The sequence below is a fragment of the Oncorhynchus tshawytscha genome, linkage group LG24 (assembly GCF_018296145.1).
Source record: "Oncorhynchus tshawytscha isolate Ot180627B linkage group LG24, Otsh_v2.0, whole genome shotgun sequence".
NCBI classification, from domain to species: Eukaryota; Metazoa; Chordata; class Actinopteri; order Salmoniformes; family Salmonidae; genus Oncorhynchus; species Oncorhynchus tshawytscha.
The window spans coordinates 10,406,016-10,428,171 of record NC_056452.1 but is presented as its reverse complement, the minus strand read 5'-3'; the positions used below and the strand labels follow the sequence as shown (position 1 = coordinate 10,428,171).

Sequence of the window (22,156 nt, the reverse complement as noted above, 5' to 3'; positions counted from 1 at the left end):
TGTCACCCTCTCTGTTCGTGTGTGTGTCTGTTCGTGTGTGTGTGTGTGTCACCCTCTCTCTCTGTTCGTGTGTGTGTGTGTGTCACCCTCTCTCTGTTCGTGTGTCACCCTCTCTCTGTGTGTGTGTGTCACCCTCTCTCTCTGTTCGTGTGTGTGTGTGTGTCACCCTCTCTCTCTGTTCGTGTGTGTGTGTGTGTGTCACCCTCTCTCTCTGTTGTTGTGTGTGTGTGTGTGTCACCCTCTCTCTCTGTTCGTGTGTGTGTGTGTGTGTCACCCTCTCTCTCTGTTCGTGTGTGTGTGTGTGTGTCACCCTCTCTCTCTGTTCGTGTGTGTGTGTGTGTGTCACCCTCTCTCTCTGTTGTGTGTGTGTGTGTGTGTCACCCTCTCTCTCTGTTCGTGTGTGTGTGTGTGTGTGTGTCACCCTCTCTCTGTTCTGTTGTGTGTGTGTGTGTCACCCTCTCTCTCTGTTCGTGTGTGTGTGTGTGTCACCCTCTCTCTCTGTTCGTGTGTGTGTGTGTGTCACCCTCTCTCTCTGTTCGTGTGTGTGTGTGTGTGTCACCCTCTCTCTCTGTTCTGTTCGTGTGTGTGTGTGTGTGTCACCCTCTCTCTCTGTTCGTGTGTGTGTGTGTGTGTGTCACCCTCTCTCTGTTGTTGTGTGTGTGTGTGTCACCCCTCTCTCTGTTCGTGTGTGTGTGTGTGTGTGTGTCACCCTCTCTCTCTGTTCGTGTGTGTGTGTGTGTGTCACCCTCTCTCTCTGTTCGTGTGTGTGTGTGTGTCGTCACCCTCTCTCTCTGTTCGTGTGTGTGTGTGTGTCACCCTCTCTCTCTGTTCGTGTGTGTGTGTGTGTGTCACCCTCTCTCTCTGTTGTGTGTGTGTGTGTGTGTCACCCTCTCTCTCTGTTCGTGTGTGTGTGTGTGTCACCCTCTCTCTCTGTTCGTGTGTGTGTGTGTCACCCTCTCTCTCTGTTCGTGTGTGTGTGTGTGTGTGTCACCCTCTCTCTCTGTTCGTGTGTGTGTGTGTGTGTCACCCCTCTCTCTGTTCTGTGTGTGTGTGTGTGTCACCCTCTCTCTCTGTTCGTGTGTGTGTGTGTGTGTGTCACCCTCTCTCTCTGTTCGTGTGTGTGTGTGTGTCACCCTCTCTCTCTGTTCGTGTGTGTGTGTGTGTCACCCTCTCTCTCTGTTCGTGTGTGTGTGTGTCACCCTCTCTCTCTGTTCGTGTGTGTGTGTGTGTCACCCTCTCTCTGTTCGTGTGTGTGTGTGTCACCCTCTCTCTGTTCTGTTGTGTGTGTGTGTGTCACCCTCTCTCTCTGTTCGTGTGTGTGTGTGTGTGTCACCCTCTCTCTCTGTTCGTGTGTGTGTGTGTGTGTCACCCTCTCTCTCTGTTCGTGTGTGTGTGTGTGTGTCACCCCTCTCTCTCTGTTGTGTGTGTGTGTGTGTGTGTCACCCTCTCTCTCTGTTCGTGTGTGTGTGTGTGTCACCCTCTCTCTCTGTTCGTGTGTGTGTGTGTGTGTGTCACCCTCTCTCTGTTCGTGTGTGTGTGTGTCACCCTCTCTCTCTGTTCGTGTGTGTGTGTGTGTCACCCTCTCTCTCTGTTCGTGTGTGTGTGTGTGTGTGTGTGTGTGTCACCCTCTCTCTCTGTTCGTGTGTGTGTGTGTGTGTGTCACCCTCTCTCTCTGTTCGTGTGTGTGTGTCACCCTCTCTCTCTGTTCGTGTGTGTGTGTGTGTGTCACCCCCTCTCTCTCTGTTCGTGTGTGTGTGTGTGTGTCACCCTCTCTCTCTGTTCGTGTGTGTGTGTGTGTCACCCTCTCTCTCTGTTCGTGTGTGTGTGTGTGTGTGTCACCCTCTCTCTGTGTGTGTGTTGTGTGTGTGTGTGTCACCCTCTCTCTCTGTTCGTGTGTGTGTGTGTGTGTCACCCTCTCTCTCTGTTCGTGTGTGTGTGTGTGTGTCACCCTCTCTCTCTGTTCGTGTGTGTGTGTGTGTGTGTGTCACCCTCTCTCTCTGTTCGTGTGTGTGTGTGTGTGTGTCACCCTCTCTCTCTGTTCGTGTGTGTGTGTGTGTGTCACCCTCTCTGTTCTGTGTGTGTCACCCCTCTCTGTGTGTGTGTGTGTGTGTGTCACCCTCTCTCTCTGTTGTGTGTGTGTGTGTGTGTGTCACCCTCTCTCTCTGTTCGTGTGTGTGTGTGTGTCACCCTCTCTCTCTGTTCGTGTGTGTGTGTGTCACCCCTCTCTCTGTTCGTGTGTGTGTGTGTGTGTCACCCTCTCTCTCTGTTCGTGTGTGTGTGTGTGTGTCACCTCTCTCTCTGTTCGTGTGTGTGTGTGTGTGTCACCCCTCTCTCTGTTCGTGTGTGTGTGTGTGTGTCACCCTCTCTCTCTGTTCGTGTGTGTGTGTGTGTCACCCTCTCTCTCTGTTGTGTGTGTGTGTGTGTGTGTCACCCTCTCTCTCTGTTCGTGTGTGTGTGTGTGTGTCACCCTCTCTCTCTGTTCGTGTGTGTGTGTGTGTCACCCTCTCTCTCTGTTCGTGTGTGTGTGTGTGTCACCCTCTCTCTCTGTTCGTGTGTGTGTGTGTGTGTGTCACCCTCTCTCTCTGTTCGTGTGTGTGTGTGTGTCACCCTCTCTCTCTGTTCGTGTGTGTGTGTGTGTCACCCTCTCTCTCTGTTCGTGTGTGTGTGTGTGTGTGTCACCCTCTCTCTCTGTTCGTGTGTGTGTGTGTGTGTCACCCTCTCTCTCTGTTCGTGTGTGTGTGTGTGTCACCCCTCTCTCTCTGTTGTGTGTGTGTGTGTGTCACCCTCTCTCTCTGTTCGTGTGTGTGTGTGTGTCACCCTCTCTCTCTGTTCGTGTGTGTGTGTGTCACCCTCTCTCTCTGTTCGTGTGTGTGTGTGTCACCCTCTCTCTCTGTTCGTGTGTGTGTGTGTGTGTCACCCTCTCTCTCTCTGTTGTGTGTGTGTGTGTGTCACCCTCTCTCTCTGTTCGTGTGTGTGTGTGTGTCACCCTCTCTCTCTGTGTGTGTGTGTGTGTGTCACCCTCTCTCTCTGTTGTGTGTGTGTGTGTCACCCTCTCTCTCTGTTCGTGTGTGTGTGTGTGTGTGTGTCACCCTCTCTCTCTGTTCGTGTGTGTGTGTGTGTGTGTCACCCTCTCTCTCTCTGTTCGTGTGTGTGTGTGTGTGTGTCACCCTCTCTCTCTGTTCGTGTGTGTGTGTGTGTGTCACCCTCTCTCTCTGTTCGTGTGTGTGTGTGTGTGTCACCCTCTCTCTGTTCGTGTGTGTGTGTGTGTCACCCTCTCTCTCTGTTCGTGTGTGTGTGTGTGTCACCCTCTCTCTCTGTTCGTGTGTGTGTGTGTGTGTCACCCTCTCTCTCTGTTCGTGTGTGTGTGTGTGTCACCCTCTCTCTCTGTTCGTGTGTGTGTGTGTGTCACCCTCTCTCTCTGTTGTGTGTGTGTGTGTGTCACCCTCTCTCTCTGTTCGTGTGTGTGTGTGTGTCACCCTCTCTCTCTGTTCGTGTGTGTGTGTGTGTGTGTCACCCTCTCTCTCTGTTCGTGTGTGTGTGTGTGTGTCACCCTCTCTCTCTGTTCGTGTGTGTGTGTGTGTGTCACCCTCCTCTCTGTTCTGTGTGTCACCCTCTCTCTGTTCGTGTGTGTGTGTGTGTCACCCTCTCTCTCTGTTCGTGTGTGTGTGTGTGTGTGTGTGTCACCCTCTCTCTCTGTTGTGTGTGTGTGTGTGTGTGTCACCCTCTCTCTGTCTGTTCGTGTGTGTGTGTGTGTCACCCTCTCTCTCTGTTGTGTGTGTCACCCTCTCTCTCTGTTCGTGTGTGTGTGTGTGTGTCACCCTCTCTCTCTGTTCGTGTGTGTGTGTGTGTGTCACCCTCTCTCTCTGTTCGTGTGTGTGTGTGTCACCCTCTCTCTCTGTTCGTGTGTGTGTGTGTGTGTGTGTGTCACCCTCTCTCTCTGTTCGTGTGTGTGTGTGTGTGTGTCACCCTCTCTCTCTGTCGTGTGTGTGTGTGTGTGTGTGTCACCCTCTCTCTCTGTTCGTGTGTGTGTGTGTGTGTCACCCTCTCTCTCTGTTCGTGTGTGTGTGTGTGTCACCCCTCTCTGTTCGTGTTGTGTGTGTTCTCTGTTGTGTGTGTGTGTGTGTCACCCTCTCTCTCTGTTCGTGTGTGTGTGTGTGTGTGTCACCCTCTCTCTCTGTTCGTGTGTGTGTGTGTCACCCTCTCTCTCTGTTCGTGTGTGTGTGTCACCCTCTCTCTCTGTTCGTGTGTGTGTGTGTGTGTCACCCTCTCTCTCTGTTCGTGTGTGTGTGTGTCACCCTCTCTCTCTGTTGTGTGTGTGTGTGTGTCACCCTCTCTCTCTGTTCGTGTGTGTGTGTGTGTGTGTGTCACCCTCTCTCTCTGTTGTGTGTGTGTGTGTGTCACCCTCTCTCTCTGTTCGTGTGTGTGTGTGTGTGTGTGTGTCACCCTCTCTCTCTGTTCGTGTGTGTGTGTGTCACCCTCTCTCTCTGTTCGTGTGTGTGTGTGTGTCACCCTCTCTCTCTGTTCGTGTGTGTGTGTGTGTGTGTGTGTCACCCTCTCTCTCTGTTCGTGTGTGTGTGTGTGTGTGTCACCCCTCTCTCTGTTCGTGTGTGTGTGTGTGTCACCCTCTCTCTCTGTTCGTGTGTGTGTGTGTGTGTGTCACCCTCTCTCTCTGTTCGTGTGTGTGTGTGTGTGTGTCACCCCTCTCTCTGTTCGTGTGTGTGTGTGTGTGTCACCCCTCTCTCTGTTCGTGTGTGTGTGTGTGTCACCCTCTCTCTCTGTTCGTGTGTGTGTGTGTCTGTCCCCCTCTCTCTCTGTTGTGTGTGTGTGTGTGTGTGTGTCACCCCCTCTCTCTCTGTTCGTGTGTGTGTGTGTGTCACCCTCTCTCTCTGTTCGTGTGTGTGTGTGTGTGTCACCCTCTCTCTCTGTTCGTGTGTGTGTGTGTGTCACCCTCTCTCTCTGTTCGTGTGTGTGTGTGTCACCCTCTCTCTCTGTTCGTGTGTGTGTGTGTGTCACCCTCTCTCTCTGTTCGTGTGTGTGTGTGTGTGTCACCCTCTCTCTCTGTTCGTGTGTGTGTCACCCTCTCTCTCTGTTCGTGTGTGTGTGTGTGTCACCCTCTCTCTCTGTTCGTGTGTGTGTGTGTGTGTGTCACCCTCTCTCTCTGTTGTGTGTGTGTGTGTGTGTGTCACCCTCTCTCTCTGTTCGTGTGTGTGTGTGTGTCACCCTCTCTCTCTGTGTGTGTGTGTGTGTGTGTGTGTCACCCTCTCTCTCTGTTTGTGTGTGTGTGTGTGTCACCCTCTCTCTCTGTTCGTGTGTGTGTGTGTCACCCTCTCTCTCTGTTCGTGTGTGTGTGTGTGTGTCACCCCTCTCTCTGTTCGTGTGTGTGTGTGTGTGTGTGTGTGTGTGTGTCACCCCTCTCTCTCTGTTGTGTGTGTGTGTGTGTCACCCTCTCTCTCTGTTCGTGTGTGTGTGTGTGTGTGTGTCACCCTCTCTCTCTGTTCGTGTGTGTGTGTGTGTGTGTCACCCCTCTCTCTGTTCGTGTGTGTGTGTGTCACCCCTCTCTCTGTTCTGTTCTCTGTTGTGTGTGTGTGTGTGTGTCACCCTCTCTCTCTGTTCGTGTGTGTGTGTGTCACCCCTCTCTCTGTTCTGTTCGTGTGTGTGTGTCACCTCTCTCTCTGTTCGTGTGTGTGTGTCACCCTCTCTCTCTGTTGTGTGTGTGTGTGTGTCACCCTCTCTCTCTGTTCGTGTGTGTGTGTGTCACCCTCTCTCTCTGTTCGTGTGTGTGTGTGTGTGTCACCCCTCTCTCTGTTCGTGTGTGTGTGTGTGTCACCCTCTCTCTCTGTTCGTGTGTGTGTGTGTGTGTCACCCTCTCTCTCTGTTCGTGTGTGTGTGTGTGTGTGTGTCACCCTCTCTCTCTGTTCGTGTGTGTGTGTGTGTCACCCTCTCTCTCTGTTGTGTGTGTGTGTGTGTCACCCTCTCTCTCTGTTCGTGTGTGTGTGTGTGTGTCACCCTCTCCTCTGTTCGTGTGTGTGTGTGTGTGTCACCCTCTCTCTCTGTTCGTGTGTGTGTGTGTGTCACCTCTCTCTCTGTTGTGTGTGTGTGTGTGTGTGTCACCCCTCTCTCTCTGTTCGTGTGTGTGTGTGTGTGTCACCCTCTCTCTCTGTTCGTGTGTGTGTGTCACCCTCTCTCTCTGTTCGTGTGTGTGTGTGTGTGTGTCACCCTCTCTCTCTGTTCGTGTGTGTGTGTGTGTGTCACCCCCTCTCTGTTCTGTTCGTGTGTGTGTGTGTGTCACCCCTCTCTCTGTTCGTGTGTGTGTGTGTCACCCCTCTCTCTCTGTTCGTGTGTGTGTGTGTGTCACCCCTCTCTCTCTGTCGTGTGTGTGTGTGTGTGTGTGTGTGTCACCCTCTCTCTGTTCTGTTGTGTGTGTGTGTCACCCTCTCTCTCTGTTCGTGTGTGTGTGTGTGTGTCACCCTCTCTCTCTGTTCGTGTGTGTGTGTGTGTGTGTGTCACCCCTCTCTCTGTTCGTGTGTGTGTGTGTGTGTGTCACCCCTCTCTCTGTTCGTGTGTGTGTGTGTGTCACCCTCTCTCTCTGTTCGTGTGTGTGTGTGTCTCTGTTCTGTGTGTGTGTGTGTCACCCTCTCTCTCTGTTCGTGTGTGTGTGTGTGTCACCCTCTCTCTCTGTTCGTGTGTGTGTGTGTCACCCCCTCTCTCTGTTCGTGTGTGTGTGTGTGTCACCCTCTCTCTCTGTTCGTGTGTGTGTGTGTGTGTCACCCTCTCTCTCTGTTCGTGTGTGTGTGTGTGTGTGTCACCCTCTCTCTCTGTTGTGTGTGTGTGTGTGTGTCACCCTCTCTCTCTGTTCGTGTGTGTGTGTGTGTGTGTCACCTCTCTCTCTGTTCGTGTGTGTGTGTGTGTCACCCTCTCTCTCTGTTCGTGTGTGTGTGTGTGTCACCCTCTCTCTCTGTTCGTGTGTGTGTGTGTGTGTGTGTCACCCTCTCTCTCTGTTCGTGTGTGTGTGTGTGTGTCTGTGTGTGTGTGTGTGTCACCCCTCTCTCTGTTCGTGTGTGTGTGTGTCACCCTCTCTCTCTGTTCGTGTGTGTGTGTGTGTCACCCTCTCTCTCTGTTCGTGTGTGTGTGTGTGTGTGTGTCACCCTCTCTCTCTGTTGTGTGTGTGTCACCCTCTCTCTCTGTTCGTGTGTGTGTGTGTGTGTGTCACCCCTCTCTCTGTTCGTGTGTGTGTGTGTGTGTCACCCTCTCTCTCTGTTCGTGTGTGTGTGTGTGTCACCCTCTCTCTCTGTTCGTGTGTGTGTGTGTGTGTCACCCTCTCTCTCTGTTCGTGTGTGTGTGTATGTGTGTCACCCTCTCTCTCTGTTCGTGTGTGTGTATGTGTGTCACCCTCTCTCTCTGTTCGTGTGTGTGTGTATGTGTGTCACCTCTCTCTCTGTTCGTGTGTGTGTGTGTGTCACCCCTCTCTGTTCTGTGTGTGTGTGTGTGTGTCACCCTCTCTCTCTGTTCGTGTGTGTGTGTGTGTGTGTCACCCTCTCTCTCTGTTCGTGTGTGTGTGTGTCACCCTCTCTCTCTGTTGTGTGTGTGTGTGTGTCACCCTCTCTCTCTGTTCGTGTGTGTGTGTGTGTGTCACCCTCTCTCTCTGTTCGTGTGTTTGTGTGTGTCACCCTCTCTCTGTTCTGTTTGTGTGTTTGTATGTGTGTCACCCTCTCTCTCTGTTCGTGTGTGTTTGTGTGTGTCACCCTCTCTCTCTGTTCTGTGTGTGTGTGTGTGTGTGTCACCCTCTCTCTCTGTTCGTGTGTGTGTGTGTGTGTCACCCTCTCTCTGTTCGTGTGTGTGTGTGTGTGTGTCACCCCTCTCTCTGTTCGTGTGTGTGTGTGTGTGTCACCCTCTCTCTCTGTTCGTGTGTGTGTATGTGTGTCACCCCTCTCTCTGTTCGTGTGTGTGTGTGTGTGTCACCCTCTCTCTCTGTTCGTGTGTGTGTGTGTGTGTCACCCTCTCTCTCTGTTCGTGTGTGTGTGTGTGTGTCACCCTCTCTCTCTGTTCGTGTGTGTGTGTGTGTGTCACCCTCTCTCTCTGTTCGTGTGTGTGTGTGTCACCCTCTCTCTCTGTTGTGTGTGTGTGTGTGTCACCCTCTCTCTCTGTTCGTGTGTGTGTGTGTGTCACCCTCTCTCTCTGTTCGTGTGTGTGTGTGTGTCACCCTCTCTCTCTGTTTGTGTGTTTGTGTGTGTGTCACCCTCTCTCTCTGTTTGTGTGTTTGTGTGTGTCACCCTCTCTCTCTGTTTGTGTGTTTGTGTGTGTCACCCTCTCTCTCTGTTTGTGTGTGTGTGTGTGTGTCACCCTCTCTCTCTGTTGTGTGTGTGTGTGTGTGTCACCCTCTCTCTCTGTTCGTGTGTGTGTGTGTGTCACCCTCTCTCTCTGTTCGTGTGTGTGTGTGTGTGTCACCCTCTCTCTCTGTTCGTGTGTGTGTGTGTGTCACCCTCTCTCTCTGTTCGTGTGTGTGTGTGTGTCACCCTCTCTCTCTGTGTGTGTGTGTGTGTGTGTGTGTGTGTGTCCCTCTCTCTGTTCGTGTGTGTGTGTGTGTGTCACCCTCTCTCTCTGTTCTGTGTGTGTGCGTGTGTGTGTCACCCTCTCTCTCTGTTCGTGTGTGTGTGTGTGTGTCACCCTCTCTCTCTGTTCGTGTGTGTGTGTGTGTGTCACCCCTCTCTCTGTTCGTGTGTGTGTGTGTGTGTCACCCTCTCTCTCTGTTCGTGTGTGTGTGTGTGTGTCACCCTCTCTCTCTGTTCGTGTGTGTGTGTGTCACCCTCTCTCTCTGTTGTGTGTGTGTGTGTGTCACCCTCTCTCTCTGTTCGTGTGTGTGTGTGTGTGTGTCACCCTCTCTCTCTGTTCGTGTGTGTGTGTGTGTCACCCTCTCTCTCTGTTCGTGTGTGTGTGTGTGTGTCACCCCTCTCTCTCTGTTCACCCTCTCTCTCTGTGTGTGTGTGTGTGTCACCCTCTCTCTCTGTTCGTGTGTGTGTGTGTGTGTGTCACCCTCTCTCTCTGTTGTGTGTGTGTGTGTGTGTCACCCTCTCTCTGTTCGTGTGTGTGTGTGTCACCCTCTCTCTCTGTTCGTGTGTGTGTGTGTCACCCTCTCTCCTCTGTTCGTGTGTGTGTGTGTGTGTCACCCTCTCTCTCTGTTTGTGTGTGTGTGTGTGTGTGTCACCCTCTCTCTCTGTTCTGTTGTGTGTGTGTGTGTGTGTCACCCTCTCTCTCTGTTCTGTGTGTGTGTGTGTGTGTGTGTGTGTGTGTGTCACCCTCTCTCTCTGTTCGTGTGTGTGTGTGTGTCACCCTCTCTCTCTGTTCGTGTGTGTGTGTGTGTGTGTCACCCTCTCTCTCTGTTCGTGTGTGTGTGTGTGTGTGTGGCACCCTCTCTCTGTTCGTGTGTGTGTGTGTGTGTGTCACCCTCTCTCTCTGTTCGTGTGTGTGTGTGTGTGTGTCACCCTCTCTCTCTGTTCGTGTGTGTGTGTGTGTCACCCCTCTCTCTGTTCTGTTGTGTGTGTGTGTGTCACCCTCTCTCTCTGTTCGTGTGTGTGTGTGTGTCACCCTCTCTCTCTGTTCGTGTGTGTGTGTGTGTGTGTGTGTCTGTGTGTGTGTGTGTGTGTCACCCTCTCTCTCTGTTCGTGTGTGTGTGTGTGTGTGGCACCCTCTCTCTCTGTTTGTGTGTGTGTGTGTGTGTGTCACCCTCTCTCTCTCTGTTCGTGTGTGTGTGTGTGTATGTGTGTGTCACCCTCTCTCTCTGTTCGTGTGCGTGTGTGACCCTCTCTCTGTTCGTGTGTGTGTGTCACCCTCTCTCTCTGTTCGTGTGTGTGTGTGTGTCACCCTCTCTCTCTGTTCGTGTGCGTGTGACCCTCTCTCTGTTCGTGTGCGCGTGTCACCCTCTCTCTCTGTTCGTGCGTGTGTGTGTGTGTCACCCTCTCTCTCTGTTCGTGTGTGTGTGTGTGTGTGTGTCACCCTCTCTCTCTGTTCGTGCGTGTGTGTGTGTCACCCTCTCTCTGTTCTGTTGTGTGTGTGTCACCCTCTCTCTCTGTTCGTGTGTGTGTGTGTCACCCTCTCTCCCTGTTCGTGTGTGTGTGTGTGTCACCCTCTCTCTCTGTTCGTGTGTGTGTCACCCTCTCTCTCTGTTCGTGTGTGTGTGTGTCACCCTCTCTCTGTTCTGTTCGTGTGTGTGTGTGTCACCCTCTCTCCCTGTTCGTGTGTGTGTGTGTGTCACCCTCTCTCTCTGTTCGTGTGTGTGTGTGTCACCCTCTCCCTCTGTTCGTGTGTGTGTGTGTGTCACCCTCTCCCTCTGTTCGTGTGTGTGTGTGTGTCACCCTCTCCCTCTGTTCGTGTGTGTGTGTCACCCTCTCCCTCTGTTCGTGTGTGTGTGTCACCCTCTCCCTCTGTTCGTGTGTGTGTGTCACCCTCTCCCTCTGTTCATGTGTGTGTGTCACCCTCTCCCTCTGTTCATGTGTGTGTGTGTGTCACCCTCTCCCTCTGTTCATGTGTGTGTGTGTCACCCTCTCCCTCTGTTCGTGTGTGTGTCACCCTCTCCCTCTGTTCGTGTGTGTGTCACCCTCTCCCTCTGTTCGTGTGAGTGTGTCACCCTCTCCCTCTGTTCATGTGTGTGTGTGTGTCACCCTCTCCCTCTGTTCGTGTGAGTGTGTCACCCTCTCCCTCTGTTCGTGTGTGTGTGTCACCCTCTCCCTCTGTTCGTGTGTGTGTGTCACCCTCTCCCTCTGTTCGTGTGTGTGTGTCACCATCTCTCTCCGTGCGTGTGTGCGCGTGTTTCACCTTCTCTCTCTCTGCGACCGCCTCACCCTCTCTCTCTGTGCCTGTGTGTGTGCACGTGGTCTATAACCTACCTCCTCTGTGCCCGGTAGCCGGCCATGTCCAAGAGGGTCTTCCTGGGGAAGGAGCGGATCAGCTTCTGCACCTGTTGTTTCCAGGACAACAGTCGCTTCTTCTGCGTCTCTGTGAATGCCTGCGGTTGGAGAGGGGGGTGAGAGGGGGAAGGAGGGGTTGCAGGGCCAAAGAGAAGGAGAGAGCATGACTCAGGGTCAGAACATAGAGACGTTCTAATGGGATACATTTCACCCTGGAGCTAAATAAAGGTCCGAAAAAGTGTATAAAGAAAAGTCTTGTCAGTCAGGTGTGTCTGTGTGTGTATACCTCGTGAAGAAGGCACTTGTCTATGAGCTGCAGGTAGGAGCTGATGTTCTCTTCGTCGGGCCTGGACACCAGGAGCTGTGTGCAAACTAGAGAGAGAATGAGAGGAGAAAGTGAGGCAGGGGGACTTTGATGACAAAGCGGGGGTTTGAGCAAAGAGGAAAGCTCAGGGGAAACCTGGCCCCACTGATTTCCATCTTCCACATTTGTTCTGATATGGCCACTGTTTGCTCAGCACATAACACTGACATGGTAATGGAGAGGAAGGGAAGTCAAGAAACCAAAAAGCCCCCTATTAGAATGTTCCTTATACCACCCTTAAAGGGGCAATTTACTCCAAATGTTTTTCATTAGTCCACTTTTGATGCAGTCCCAAAAAGTGTGAATATCAGCATTAAAGTTTTCAAGATATATCGCTTTCAGTCTCCTGATGCCCAAAATGAAGTAAACGCAAAAAGCCTATAATGTTGTCTTTTGCGTCATCAGACTTTTCCAGGAAGTAGACACAGGCATTCTGTCAGGCTAGCTCTGACGCTCTCATGTGCAAAATAATGATATTTTGAGACCACATCGATGGTGGACTGGTGAGCAACATATGAAAATGGTTTTTAAAAATTTAAATACCCCTTTTATTTTGACCACATTGTGATCCCAGGTGTTCGGTTTCTTTCAGTGCATGTCTCTCAGCAGCAACTACAGCAAATGTGTTGTGCGTAGGACAACGTTACGTCAACTTCACTTCCCAACCTACGGGACTAGATCCTCTGTACCTTTGCCCATGACGCGGGTGAACTGGCCAGGGATGTCCCCCTCGGCGATGAGTGTGGTACCCGTCTCCCCCTCCCCTCCTCCCGGGGCGGTGCTGCTCTTCCCCTCTGGGCTCAACAGGGGCCTGTGTGCAGTCGAGGAGGGCGAGCTGGGGGACGACTCATCGCTGGCCACCGCCTTGATGGGCGTCAGGATCATCTGGTGGAGCTCGGCGAGAGGGCCACGCAGGTTACCGCCCTCCAACACATCCTGGGAGAGAGAGGGAGAGAGTGAAGGGGAAAAAAAGAATTCAAGAAAGTGATAGAGAGAGAAAGTTGAGAGTGACAAGAGAGAATAAAGGAATGAGAAAGGAAAGAGAGGTCACAAAGAAGAGGGAAAAGAGAGGAGTGAAAAGAAAGGAGAAGGTAGGTATAGCAGGGAGGATGTCAAATCAGCATGATTCATATGAAGGCGCTTCTTTAACATCGAAGACGCACATCAGCGGCTGGTACGCGTGGAGGCCTGCAAGACGCTAAATGTGTTTATGCTAATTAACGGTCAATTACCGTGAGACCGGCAGTCTTTTGCATGACATTAACCGGCATACAAAATGTCATGGCCACCACAGCCCTAGATGACACCAAAACAGTTCCGGACCGTTACAGTAAGGGAGGCAAATATGCATATTCCTATTCAGAGGAGAAGCATTCTAGAAGTCTATGTCAGAGTCCTCTCTACACCAGCAGCTGTCAGGTGGGCGACGGGATACCAGCCATGAGATGACGAGGGAAAGTGGTTCCAAAAATACACACACGTTTCGCTCCTATCCTGTCTGCTTCTCAACGTGAAAGGAGAGCTTCCAAGGGCCCTCACTTGGACATCTTCCTAGTATTGTTTTCACCAGTCTTTCCCACTACGTGCAGAGGGAAGGAAGAAGTCGAACAGAGGAATAAGAGAACGAGCAACTGTCCTAACTTCAGTTGACTGACCCTTTAGAAAGGAAGTCAAAAGCTGACCCCATTTGTCCGCCTATTCCGCTCAATCCCAATCCCAAAAATCAACCCCTAGACCCTACGCACTCACAGATCTGAGAGGGTTTGACTGGTGTAAGCAATATGGTAACAGCTCCACTTGTTCACAACGATATTGCTTATACTGTACCTATCAAATCCTCTTAGATTGCCACAAGTGCACAGGGTGTAGGGTTTTAGAGGTTGATTTGGGATTGGGCCTCCAGACATTGTAGAAGCTTTGTGACAATTCACTCAACCTAAAAGTTGACAACTTGCACCGCTGACCTTCTCTAGGCAACGCAGCATTTTCTGACGCTCCTTCAGCTTCTGAATGCTGATCACTATCTTGTGCCGTGCCCCTTTGGTGACATTCTGCAGAAGAAAAACACAACGACATGTTAAATACACAGTGAAACTAATAATGAATAACTCTAAGTGTTGAAACTGAAAATGTCTATAATTTTACTTAAAGCCTGCGGTTATCATTTTTATTTTTTATTTGACCTTTATTTAACTAGGCAAGTCAGTTAACACATTCTTATTTTCAATGACGGCCTAGGAACAGTGGGTTAACTGCCTGTTCAGGGGCAGAACGACAGATTTGTACCTTGTCAGCTCGGAGATTTGAACTTGCAACCTTTCGGTTACTAGTCCAACGCTCTAACCACTAGGCTACCCTGCCGCCCCAAAGATTTTTAACTTGTTATAAGCACGAATGAGCCGCTATAATGTCTTATTTGTAATGCTTAAAATACCAATTCATGTCTATCAGCTCTTTGAAGGCAGTGACTTTCAATGCCCTAACATTTGCTGTTGCATTCCTAGTACATTTTCCTTAGGTATTCCCATAGTTAGATGCTCTGGTTACCACTGACCTGTGATTCCAGCTGCTGTTCGGTCAGTGACATCATCTCGTCATAAGTCATGGTGGAGAAGAGCGCCGCATATTTGTGGAGACGGAGGCTTTTCAGCCAGGCTGGCACATCTGTAGGCACACACACACACACACACACACACACACACACACACACACACACACACACATCAGACCAATGTCACATGTCCCATAGAGGGCCCATAGAGCTCTGGTCAAAAGTAGTGCACTATATAATGTGGCATTTTGGAACCCTGCAAGTCTAACCTTTCCTGTCAAGGCTGTGACGTAAACATTGATACAAGAGACCACCTCATATTTTGGTCGCTATCTGAGAGAGTTTTGGTTCTATGACCATTAGCTGACTAGAAGCGTAAAAAGGAAAATTATACCGCTCGCTATGGTTGTTGTGTGGTGAGAGTGCAAATGTCAATTCACTTAGCGGTCTTTCACTTTACTGCTTTAAAAAAATCATGTTTCATTGCCACTTCATAATTGGTAACATTGAATTTTAACAGTGTACTTCACACCTGGATGCAAACGATAGGCTCTAAACAAAGAATAAAATGGCCTTTCTTTCAAAATCTTTAACCCTAAGCCAAGACGTACAAATCTAGAAACCGCCACTGTTAGCAGGATGGACCGTTCAGGACCCGTATTTAAAGTGTCTTGGCGTAGGAGTGCTGATATACGATCAGTTTGCGTTTTATATCGTAATGAATAAGAGTATACGGACAGGACGACGGACCTGATCCTTAAATCAGCACACCTACGCTGAGACACGTCTGGAATATAGGTGATGGATGGAACGCTTCGGGGAACTAATGTTTAGTAATCTAGTAATCTCTACTCAAAGAACTCTGGCGGGACTGTAAATATACTGGTGGTTTTTTATTAACTCCCCCCAACAACCACAAACAGGCGAGTCATCTCACTCTTCCTGTAGATAGCTACGGTGAAGTTAAGTTCAGGGTCATGTTCATTAGGCACCCAATGGAAGAAAATGGACTGAAACAGGGAGGGAACTACCTGGACTACGAAACACAAAATGTTCCATTTCAGTTGCAAAACATTTTCAAACATTGTGTGCCCGAATGAACATGACCCAGAAGACGACTTAGACGCTCTGTCGGTTATCTTTCGAGAATTTTACTTGTCAGAGAGGGATGTGGTGCCAAGAAACGTTACTGTACTGTATGCAGGCAGGCAGGGACTGTTCCGATTTGAATGTCAGTCTGGATAAGGGGCATTTGCTGAACTAATACGTGTCAATGGTAGTGAGGGTCAAGCAGTGTTTCCCCTACCATTGTAAAGCTGGGGCAGGCCCCCCTGCCCAACTCTGTTGGTTCCCAGAGGGCCTGGATGTTGCTTTGGGGGCCTTTGCGCCACGCCTGGACAATAATCTAAGGGAAAGACTGGGGTAAAGAAGTGGGGAAACTTGTGAAAATGCTTCAGCCGGCATCAACTATAAAGTCCCCGACTGATGTTAAGTGATCAGGTCACACACACCATTTATGGAGTGATATTAATTCCAACATACATTTGATCTGAATTCATTCATTTTGAATTTGTATTCATAAATTGAATCAACTTGTGCAACGCAAAGTAAAAAAATATTAAATACAAATTCTAAAATGATTAAATTCGGATAACATTTCTGTTGGCACTAATATCACCCCATACACCTTTCCTCACACACACACTTTTCTCAAAACCAAATAACCCCGCCGTTGCTACTGTAGTCAAGACTTATCCGAGCCCTTAACATGAGCGGCAGTGGTGCATAACAACTTAAAATACCATGCGACAGGTGTCTCGTTTCCTGTTGCCACGTTCACTCAAATATGTGCACAGACAAGACATCAGAGATAGGTCTAATAAGTGATGAAACCATAGAATGTGATATTTTGAACTATGTACAAAAAAATTAAAATAAAATCCACAAAGTACCATTGATGTGACCAATGTTGTGCTTTTCTGTAGGCTACATTCAGAATTATCTGACAACAGATGGGATGTTAATTTCTATGAAAGGGAAGCTGGGGGAAGGGGTGGCTTGTGAACACCTGGAGAAAAGCAAGTTGCTTGTTTGATCACTACACTATAAATTGAGAATTGATATTCTCCCTTAATGTTTTCCAGGAAGAGCAAGGAGGGAGATGTGGTTTCTCGCAGGGTGAAGCGATCTGTTTTGTTTGGCCAGTTTTTTTTGGTGAAAGAACACTCATGACCCCTGGTAACCTCTGGATCAATTGTTGATTGATTGATTGGTTGGTTTGGTTGCCCTCCTCCATGCTACTCTGTCCACTGTGCCTAAGCTACGCATGAAAGCGGTGGAGTACCGAACTCACCCCTCATGCAGCTGCCCTCCTCGTGGAATGTGCTGCTGCGGTGCAAGCCTCCTCCATCCTCCAGGTGCTCACTGCCGCCGCTGCCCGACGACGCTACGCTGCTCTGAGGGGAGAGGGGAGCGTGGTGAGGGTCGGTGGGGGCCAGCCCCAGCCCTCCTCCTCGGGGACCGCGCAGGTCCTCCTGGGAGATCCAACCATGACCCAGGCCCAGGGCTTGGCCGCCCGACGAGGAGGAGGAACTGGCCAAGGAGCAGCCGCTCATCGGGGGGGTGAGGGACACCGAGCGCTTCAGGGGACTGTGCTGCCCGCCGCCACCGCCGGACAGGACTGCAAGATACACACAAGAGACAGGGGGAGGCCCAGACTGTTAGAAAGGGGCTCAGCGGTCTGTTTACCATGACACTACTACAACAACACACTGTGTTAGCTAGAGAACTAGTAGGGACATATGGACAGATGGGCATGGTGAGGCCCAGACCAGACATGAGCCTTAGCCCCCTGCTCAACTTTGATACTGTAATCAATGTAGTGATGACAACACCCATTCACAACACACGGTTCTCCAGCCAGAAGTCTCTGTCTGCACCAGAGGGAAGTAGGCTAGTTGGTGATGGAGCTCTAGTTAGAAGTGAAAGCAGCTTTTCAGTCAGAGTGTCTGGATTATGGAACACACAGCCAATCAGTGTGAGAGAGTACAGTACCCTTGCTAGCTTTCAGGAACACCTGACAAAGTGGCTAAAGGCAAACCAGTCATGTGAACACGAAGACACTTCGACTCAAGATTTCAGATACTGTAGGACCAAGCGACATTTAAACACTGATGTAATATTATAATTACATAGTCTATTGTGTGTGTGTGTGTGTGTGTGTGTTTGTGAGAGAGATATACAGTTGAAGTCGGAAGTTTACATACACCTTACATACATTTAAACTCAGGTTTTTCACAATTCCTGACATTTAATCCTAAAATCCTGAGTAAAAATTCCCTGTCTTAGGTCAGTTAGGATCACCACTTTATTTTAAGAATGTGAAAATGTCAGAATAATAGTAGAGAGAATGATTTATTTCAGCTTTTATTTATTTCATCACATTCCCAGTGGGTCAGAAGTTTACATACACTCAATTAGTATTTGGTAGCATTGCCTTTAAATGGTTTAACTTGGGTCAAACATTACAGTAGGACGTCCACAAGCTTCCCACAATAAGTTGGGTGAATTTTGGTCCATTCCTCCTGACAGAGCTGGTGAGTCCGCTTTGTAGGCTTCCTTGCTCGCACACGCTTTTTCAGTTCTGCCCACAAACTTTCTATAGGATTGAGGTCAGGACTTTGTGATGGCCACTCCAATACCTTGACTTTGTTGTTCTTAAGCCATTTTGCCACAACTTTAGAAGTATGCTTGCGGTCATTGTCCATTTGGAAGACCCATTTGTGACTAAGCTTTAACTTCCTGACTGATGTCTTGAGATGTAGATTTATTGAAGCAACCTACTTTTCCTGCCTCATGATGCCATCTATTTTGTGAAGTGCACTAGTCCCTCCTGCAGCAAAGCACCCCACAACATGATGCTGCTACCCCCGTGCTTCACGTTTGGGATGGTGGTCTTCGGCTTGGAACCCTCCCCCTTTTTCCTCCAAACAAAACAATGGTCATTATGTCCAAACAGTTCTATTTTTGTTTCATCAGACCAGAGGACATTTCTACAAAAACTATGATCTTTGTGTCCATGTGCAGTTGCAAACTGTAGTCTGGCTTTTTTATGGCGGTTTAGGAGCAGTGGCTTCTTCCTTGCTGAGCGGCCTTCCAGGTTATGTCTATATAGGACTCGTTTCACTGTGGATATAGATACATTTGTACCTGTTTCCTCCAGCATCTTCACAAAGCAGATGTCCTAACCGACTTGCCAAAACTATAGTTTGTTAACAATACATTTGTGGATTGGTTGAAAAACTAGTTATAATGACTCCAACCTCAGTGTATGTAAACTTCCGACTTCAACTGTGTGTGTGTGATATATATATATATATATATATATATATATGAGAGAGAGAGAAAGATACAAAATGATGTGAAAACCCCTTTCAAATTAGTGGATTCGTTGCTGACAGGTGTATATATAAAAAATAAAAATCGAGCACACAGCCATGCAAATGACTTTCAACGTGGCACAATCATAGGTTGCCAACATCAAGTTTCTGCCCTGCTAGAGCTGCCCCGGTCAACTGTAAGTGCTGTTATTGTGAGGTGGAAATGTCTAGGAGCAACAACGGCTCAGCAGCAAGGAGGCCACACAAGCTTACAGAAAAGGACTGCCGAGTGCTGAAGCATTTAGCGCGTAAAACTATGTTCTCGGGTGCATCACTCACTACCGAGTTCCAAACTGCCTCTGGAAGCAACTTCAACACAATAACTGTTCGTTAGGAGCTTCATGAAATGGATGTCCATGACCGAGAAGCCACAAACAAGCCTAAGATCACCATGCGCAACGCCAAGCGTCAGCTAGAATGGTGTAAAGCTCACCGTCATTGGACTCTGGAGCAGTTGAAACGCGTTCTCTGGATTATTGAATCACGCTTCACCATCTGGCAGTCCGACGGACAAATCTGGGTTTGGCGGATGCCATGAGAACGCTACTTGCCCGAATGCATAGTGCCAACGGTAAAGTTTGGTGGAGGAGGAATAATAGTCTGGGACTGTTTTTCATGGTTCGAGCTAGGCCCCTTAGTTCACGTGAAGGGAAATCTTAATGCTATAAGCATTCACTGACATTGTGGACGATTCTGTGCTTCCAACTTTGTGGCAACAGTTTGGGGAAGGCCCTTTCCTGTTTCAACATGACAATGCCCCCGCACACAAAGCGAGGTCCATACAGAAATGGTTTGTCGAGATCGGTGTGGAAGAACTTGACTGGCCTGCACAGAGCCCTGACCTCTACCCCATCGAAAACCTTTGGGATGAATTGGAACGCCGACTGTGAGCCAGGCCTAATCGCCCAACATCAGTGCTCGACCTCACTAATGCTTGTTTTATACATAGATATTTTAATAGTGTGTTACATTGTAGCATTGTATTGATGTACTGATGTTGATGGTTCTCCGCCCAGGGACTACAGATTAACTTTTGCTATAGCTAAATCTGGTGCAATGGCATGTTGTACATGGTCCCTGACAAATAAACAAAAAAATAAGCATGCTGCATACTCAAAGTTGTGTGGTTAGGGGGCTAGCTACTGCGGGTGGGGTGGTGGTGGAGTAGGGTGTTGTATTACGATAATTAGAATCCCGCTTCGAGTCGACACAACCTGCCTTGTGTTCAAACGGTTGTCTACCTTCTAACAACATTTCTGTAGTTAAGACGGAGACCTAGAGAATCACTCTCGATTAAAACAAACGTTCCCTTCTAAAAACTGATCCGAGGGCAGCTGGCTTTAAAACTTCAGCTTTCGCATTTAATAAACTGTTCCCAGGCCTCTGTGGAACTACATGGAAAAAGAGGCCGCTGGGCAAAGGGGTGGCAGGTAGCCTAGTGGTTAGAGTGTTGGGCCAGTAACCGGAAGGTTGCTAGACTGAATCCCCAAGCTGACAAGGTAAAAAATCTGTTGTTCTGTTCCTAGGCCGTCATTGTAAATAAGAATTTGTTCTTAACTGACTTGCCTAGTTAAATAAAAAAAAAGAAGCCAGGTCACACAAAACCTGTCCCATTTGTGAGTGAGTGAGATATATATATGTGTCACAGACCTTCCAGAAGAAGCTAGAGCGGGCACACTGGCTGAGAAGGCAAATGAGATGATGTACAGGAGAGCACTTTGTGCCGCCCGCCAGTCTCTTCCTATCCCTATATGCGGCACCACTAACTGTGTTGGCCTGGCTATGTATAGGACTTCACGGGCTGATTTAAAATAGGTTCCCAGCTAACATTACATGCTCCAGTCCCTAAATATTAGCCATTTTCCTTACATACAGACTCTCCACAAAGGCTACCTTACATGGGTAAGGGTTGGGGCTAGGGAGGTACAGTGCGGTAAAAGATGGGGAGGAATGATTTTATGTGAAAATTATTATACCAAAAGGTGAGGACAACAATTCACCTGACAAGACTGAATCCAAACATTACTCTGTTGATTTTACATTTACTGTACTTTTCGCCGCATTTGTTGATAACTATATCTGAAAAATACCATGACAAGAATATTCCTGGAAAATGTGACTCGTTTCAGGAAACTAGTCATGTGTCGCACGTCACTACTTCACATGAGAGGTATTTGAAAGCGTTTTTTTGTGTGGCAGAAATGCCTTTTGGAACATGTGAACTTTCACGTGCCTTAATAACAAACTTGTAATGCCATTTGTAAATACAGATACAATTATTAACTTACAAGCCTAGTTGGTTTAGCCACAGAAAAGTATGCCACCTGTAAATACAAATACAATTATTAACTTACAAGCCTAGTTGGTAGCCACAGAAAAAGTCAGAAACCTTCACGCTATCCATAATTGGCTGAGATAGATGGGCTGGACATCCCGAGAGATGAGTTGGATTGCAAGACACACACAATGGATTGGTCTGCCATGTAGCATGCTTCGGTCTATAACATGAGCTGCTCAGCGTGAGTAGACAATCCATTCAACTGCAGCTTTTTTGAAAGATACGAAGAACTGCAATGAAGAAGTTGATCGAGTTTTGAAATCAGCGGAATGCCCGGTGGAAGCAGAGTATGATAGTTAAGGAAATTCTGGCGTTTAATTGCAAATATGGGGTGGGAGTCGAAAAGGGAAAATACAGAAGGCTGTTGTATAAAATGGATTACATCTTCAAACTAAGGGCAACCATGGCATCCGTGACAGAGAGGGAGTAGCGTTCATCCATGTATACGGGTAAGAGTCTAGCTAGCTACATTTTCAGATCTTACATGTTTCTAATTTTGTCAGAAAATAATTTATTGCAAGTTATAGCGTACAGTTAGCTAGCCAGGTAACGTTAGCCGGCTGACACTTGCTAACGTTACGTGTATAATCTGTGTAGTAATATTATTTGTATCTCAGAAAGCAATTTGCATTGGTAGTTATAGCCTAATGTTAGCTAGCTAGCTAACATTGAACCTAGTTGGTTAACTTTAGTTATCCGTAGATTCATGCATGGTAGTAACATTATGAGTTGGGATTATGGTTCAGTTTTTAGCTAACTAGCTACATGTCTAAACAAGGCGGCACTATTTCACTGTACTATTTACACCTTCTGTAACCTGGGCATGTGACAAATAAACGTTGACTATATTTAATATAGTGTGTGTTTACCAGAGACAGTAATGCGAAGAACAACATGACCAGCACCAAAGTCAAATTAGGATATAACGTTAGGCCAACTAGTGTCCAAGTTCTAAAATCATGCGGTAGAATGCCCTGCTTTTATTTCGTCACACTCACAAGTTAACATGAACTTAACATTAGCTAGCTAGCTAACAATCTGGAAACTAACAAAAACATTGTTTAGTGAGTTGCTTTTAGTGGCCTGGTTTTCTAGATTGACATATCCTAAATACATTTTTAAGCGAATGGGCTTGTTGACACCATGCTGCAGATGTCATGAAGACAACTGTCTTCAAACATGTCAATAGAAGTAGTATAAACCAGCCTTTAGTCTGAAACTTTTGGTCGTTTAGTACATGGTCTCACATGTGAATCCTTTTAAAAAATATATTTATTTCAACTTTATTTAGCCAGGTAGGCTAGTTGAGAACAAGTTCTCATTTGCAACTGCAACCTAGCCAAGATAAAGCATAGCAATTCGACACATACAACACCACAGAGTTACACATGGAATAAACAAAACATAGTCAATAATACAGTAGGAAAAAAAGTCTTTATACAGTGAGCGCAAATGAGGTAAGATAAGGAAGTTATAAGGCAATAAATAGGCCATGATGGCAAAGTAATTACAATTAAACACTAGATTGGTAGATGTGAGGAAGTAGATTATGCAAGTAGAGAT

At 48.4% G+C, this 22,156-nt stretch overlaps 1 protein-coding gene across 6 annotated transcripts in view; it reads right to left on the bottom strand.

The window, feature by feature from the left end:
* Positions 1–10,807: 10,807 nt before the first annotated feature.
* Positions 10,808–22,156, bottom strand: part of LOC112256418 (protein Smaug homolog 1) — an 82,933-nt gene continuing 71,584 nt past the window's right edge. For 3 of the 6 annotated variants that reach the window (XM_042305291.1, XM_042305292.1, XM_042305290.1), the window contains 7 exons: positions 16,170–16,496; positions 15,123–15,233; positions 13,820–13,929; positions 13,230–13,316; positions 11,955–12,201; positions 11,188–11,273; positions 10,808–10,999 (listed from right to left, as the gene is read on the bottom strand). In XM_042305291.1, coding sequence (XP_042161225.1) covers positions 10,877–10,999; positions 11,188–11,273; positions 11,955–12,201; positions 13,230–13,316; positions 13,820–13,929; positions 15,123–15,233; positions 16,170–16,496 — 1,091 coding nt within the window. In that variant the 3' untranslated portion in view covers positions 10,808–10,876. The remainder of the gene's footprint in view (positions 11,000–11,187; positions 11,274–11,954; positions 12,202–13,229; positions 13,317–13,819; positions 13,930–15,122; positions 15,234–16,169; positions 16,497–22,156) is intronic. The other 3 variants (XM_042305293.1, XM_042305294.1, XM_042305295.1) reach the window with 3 other exon arrangements.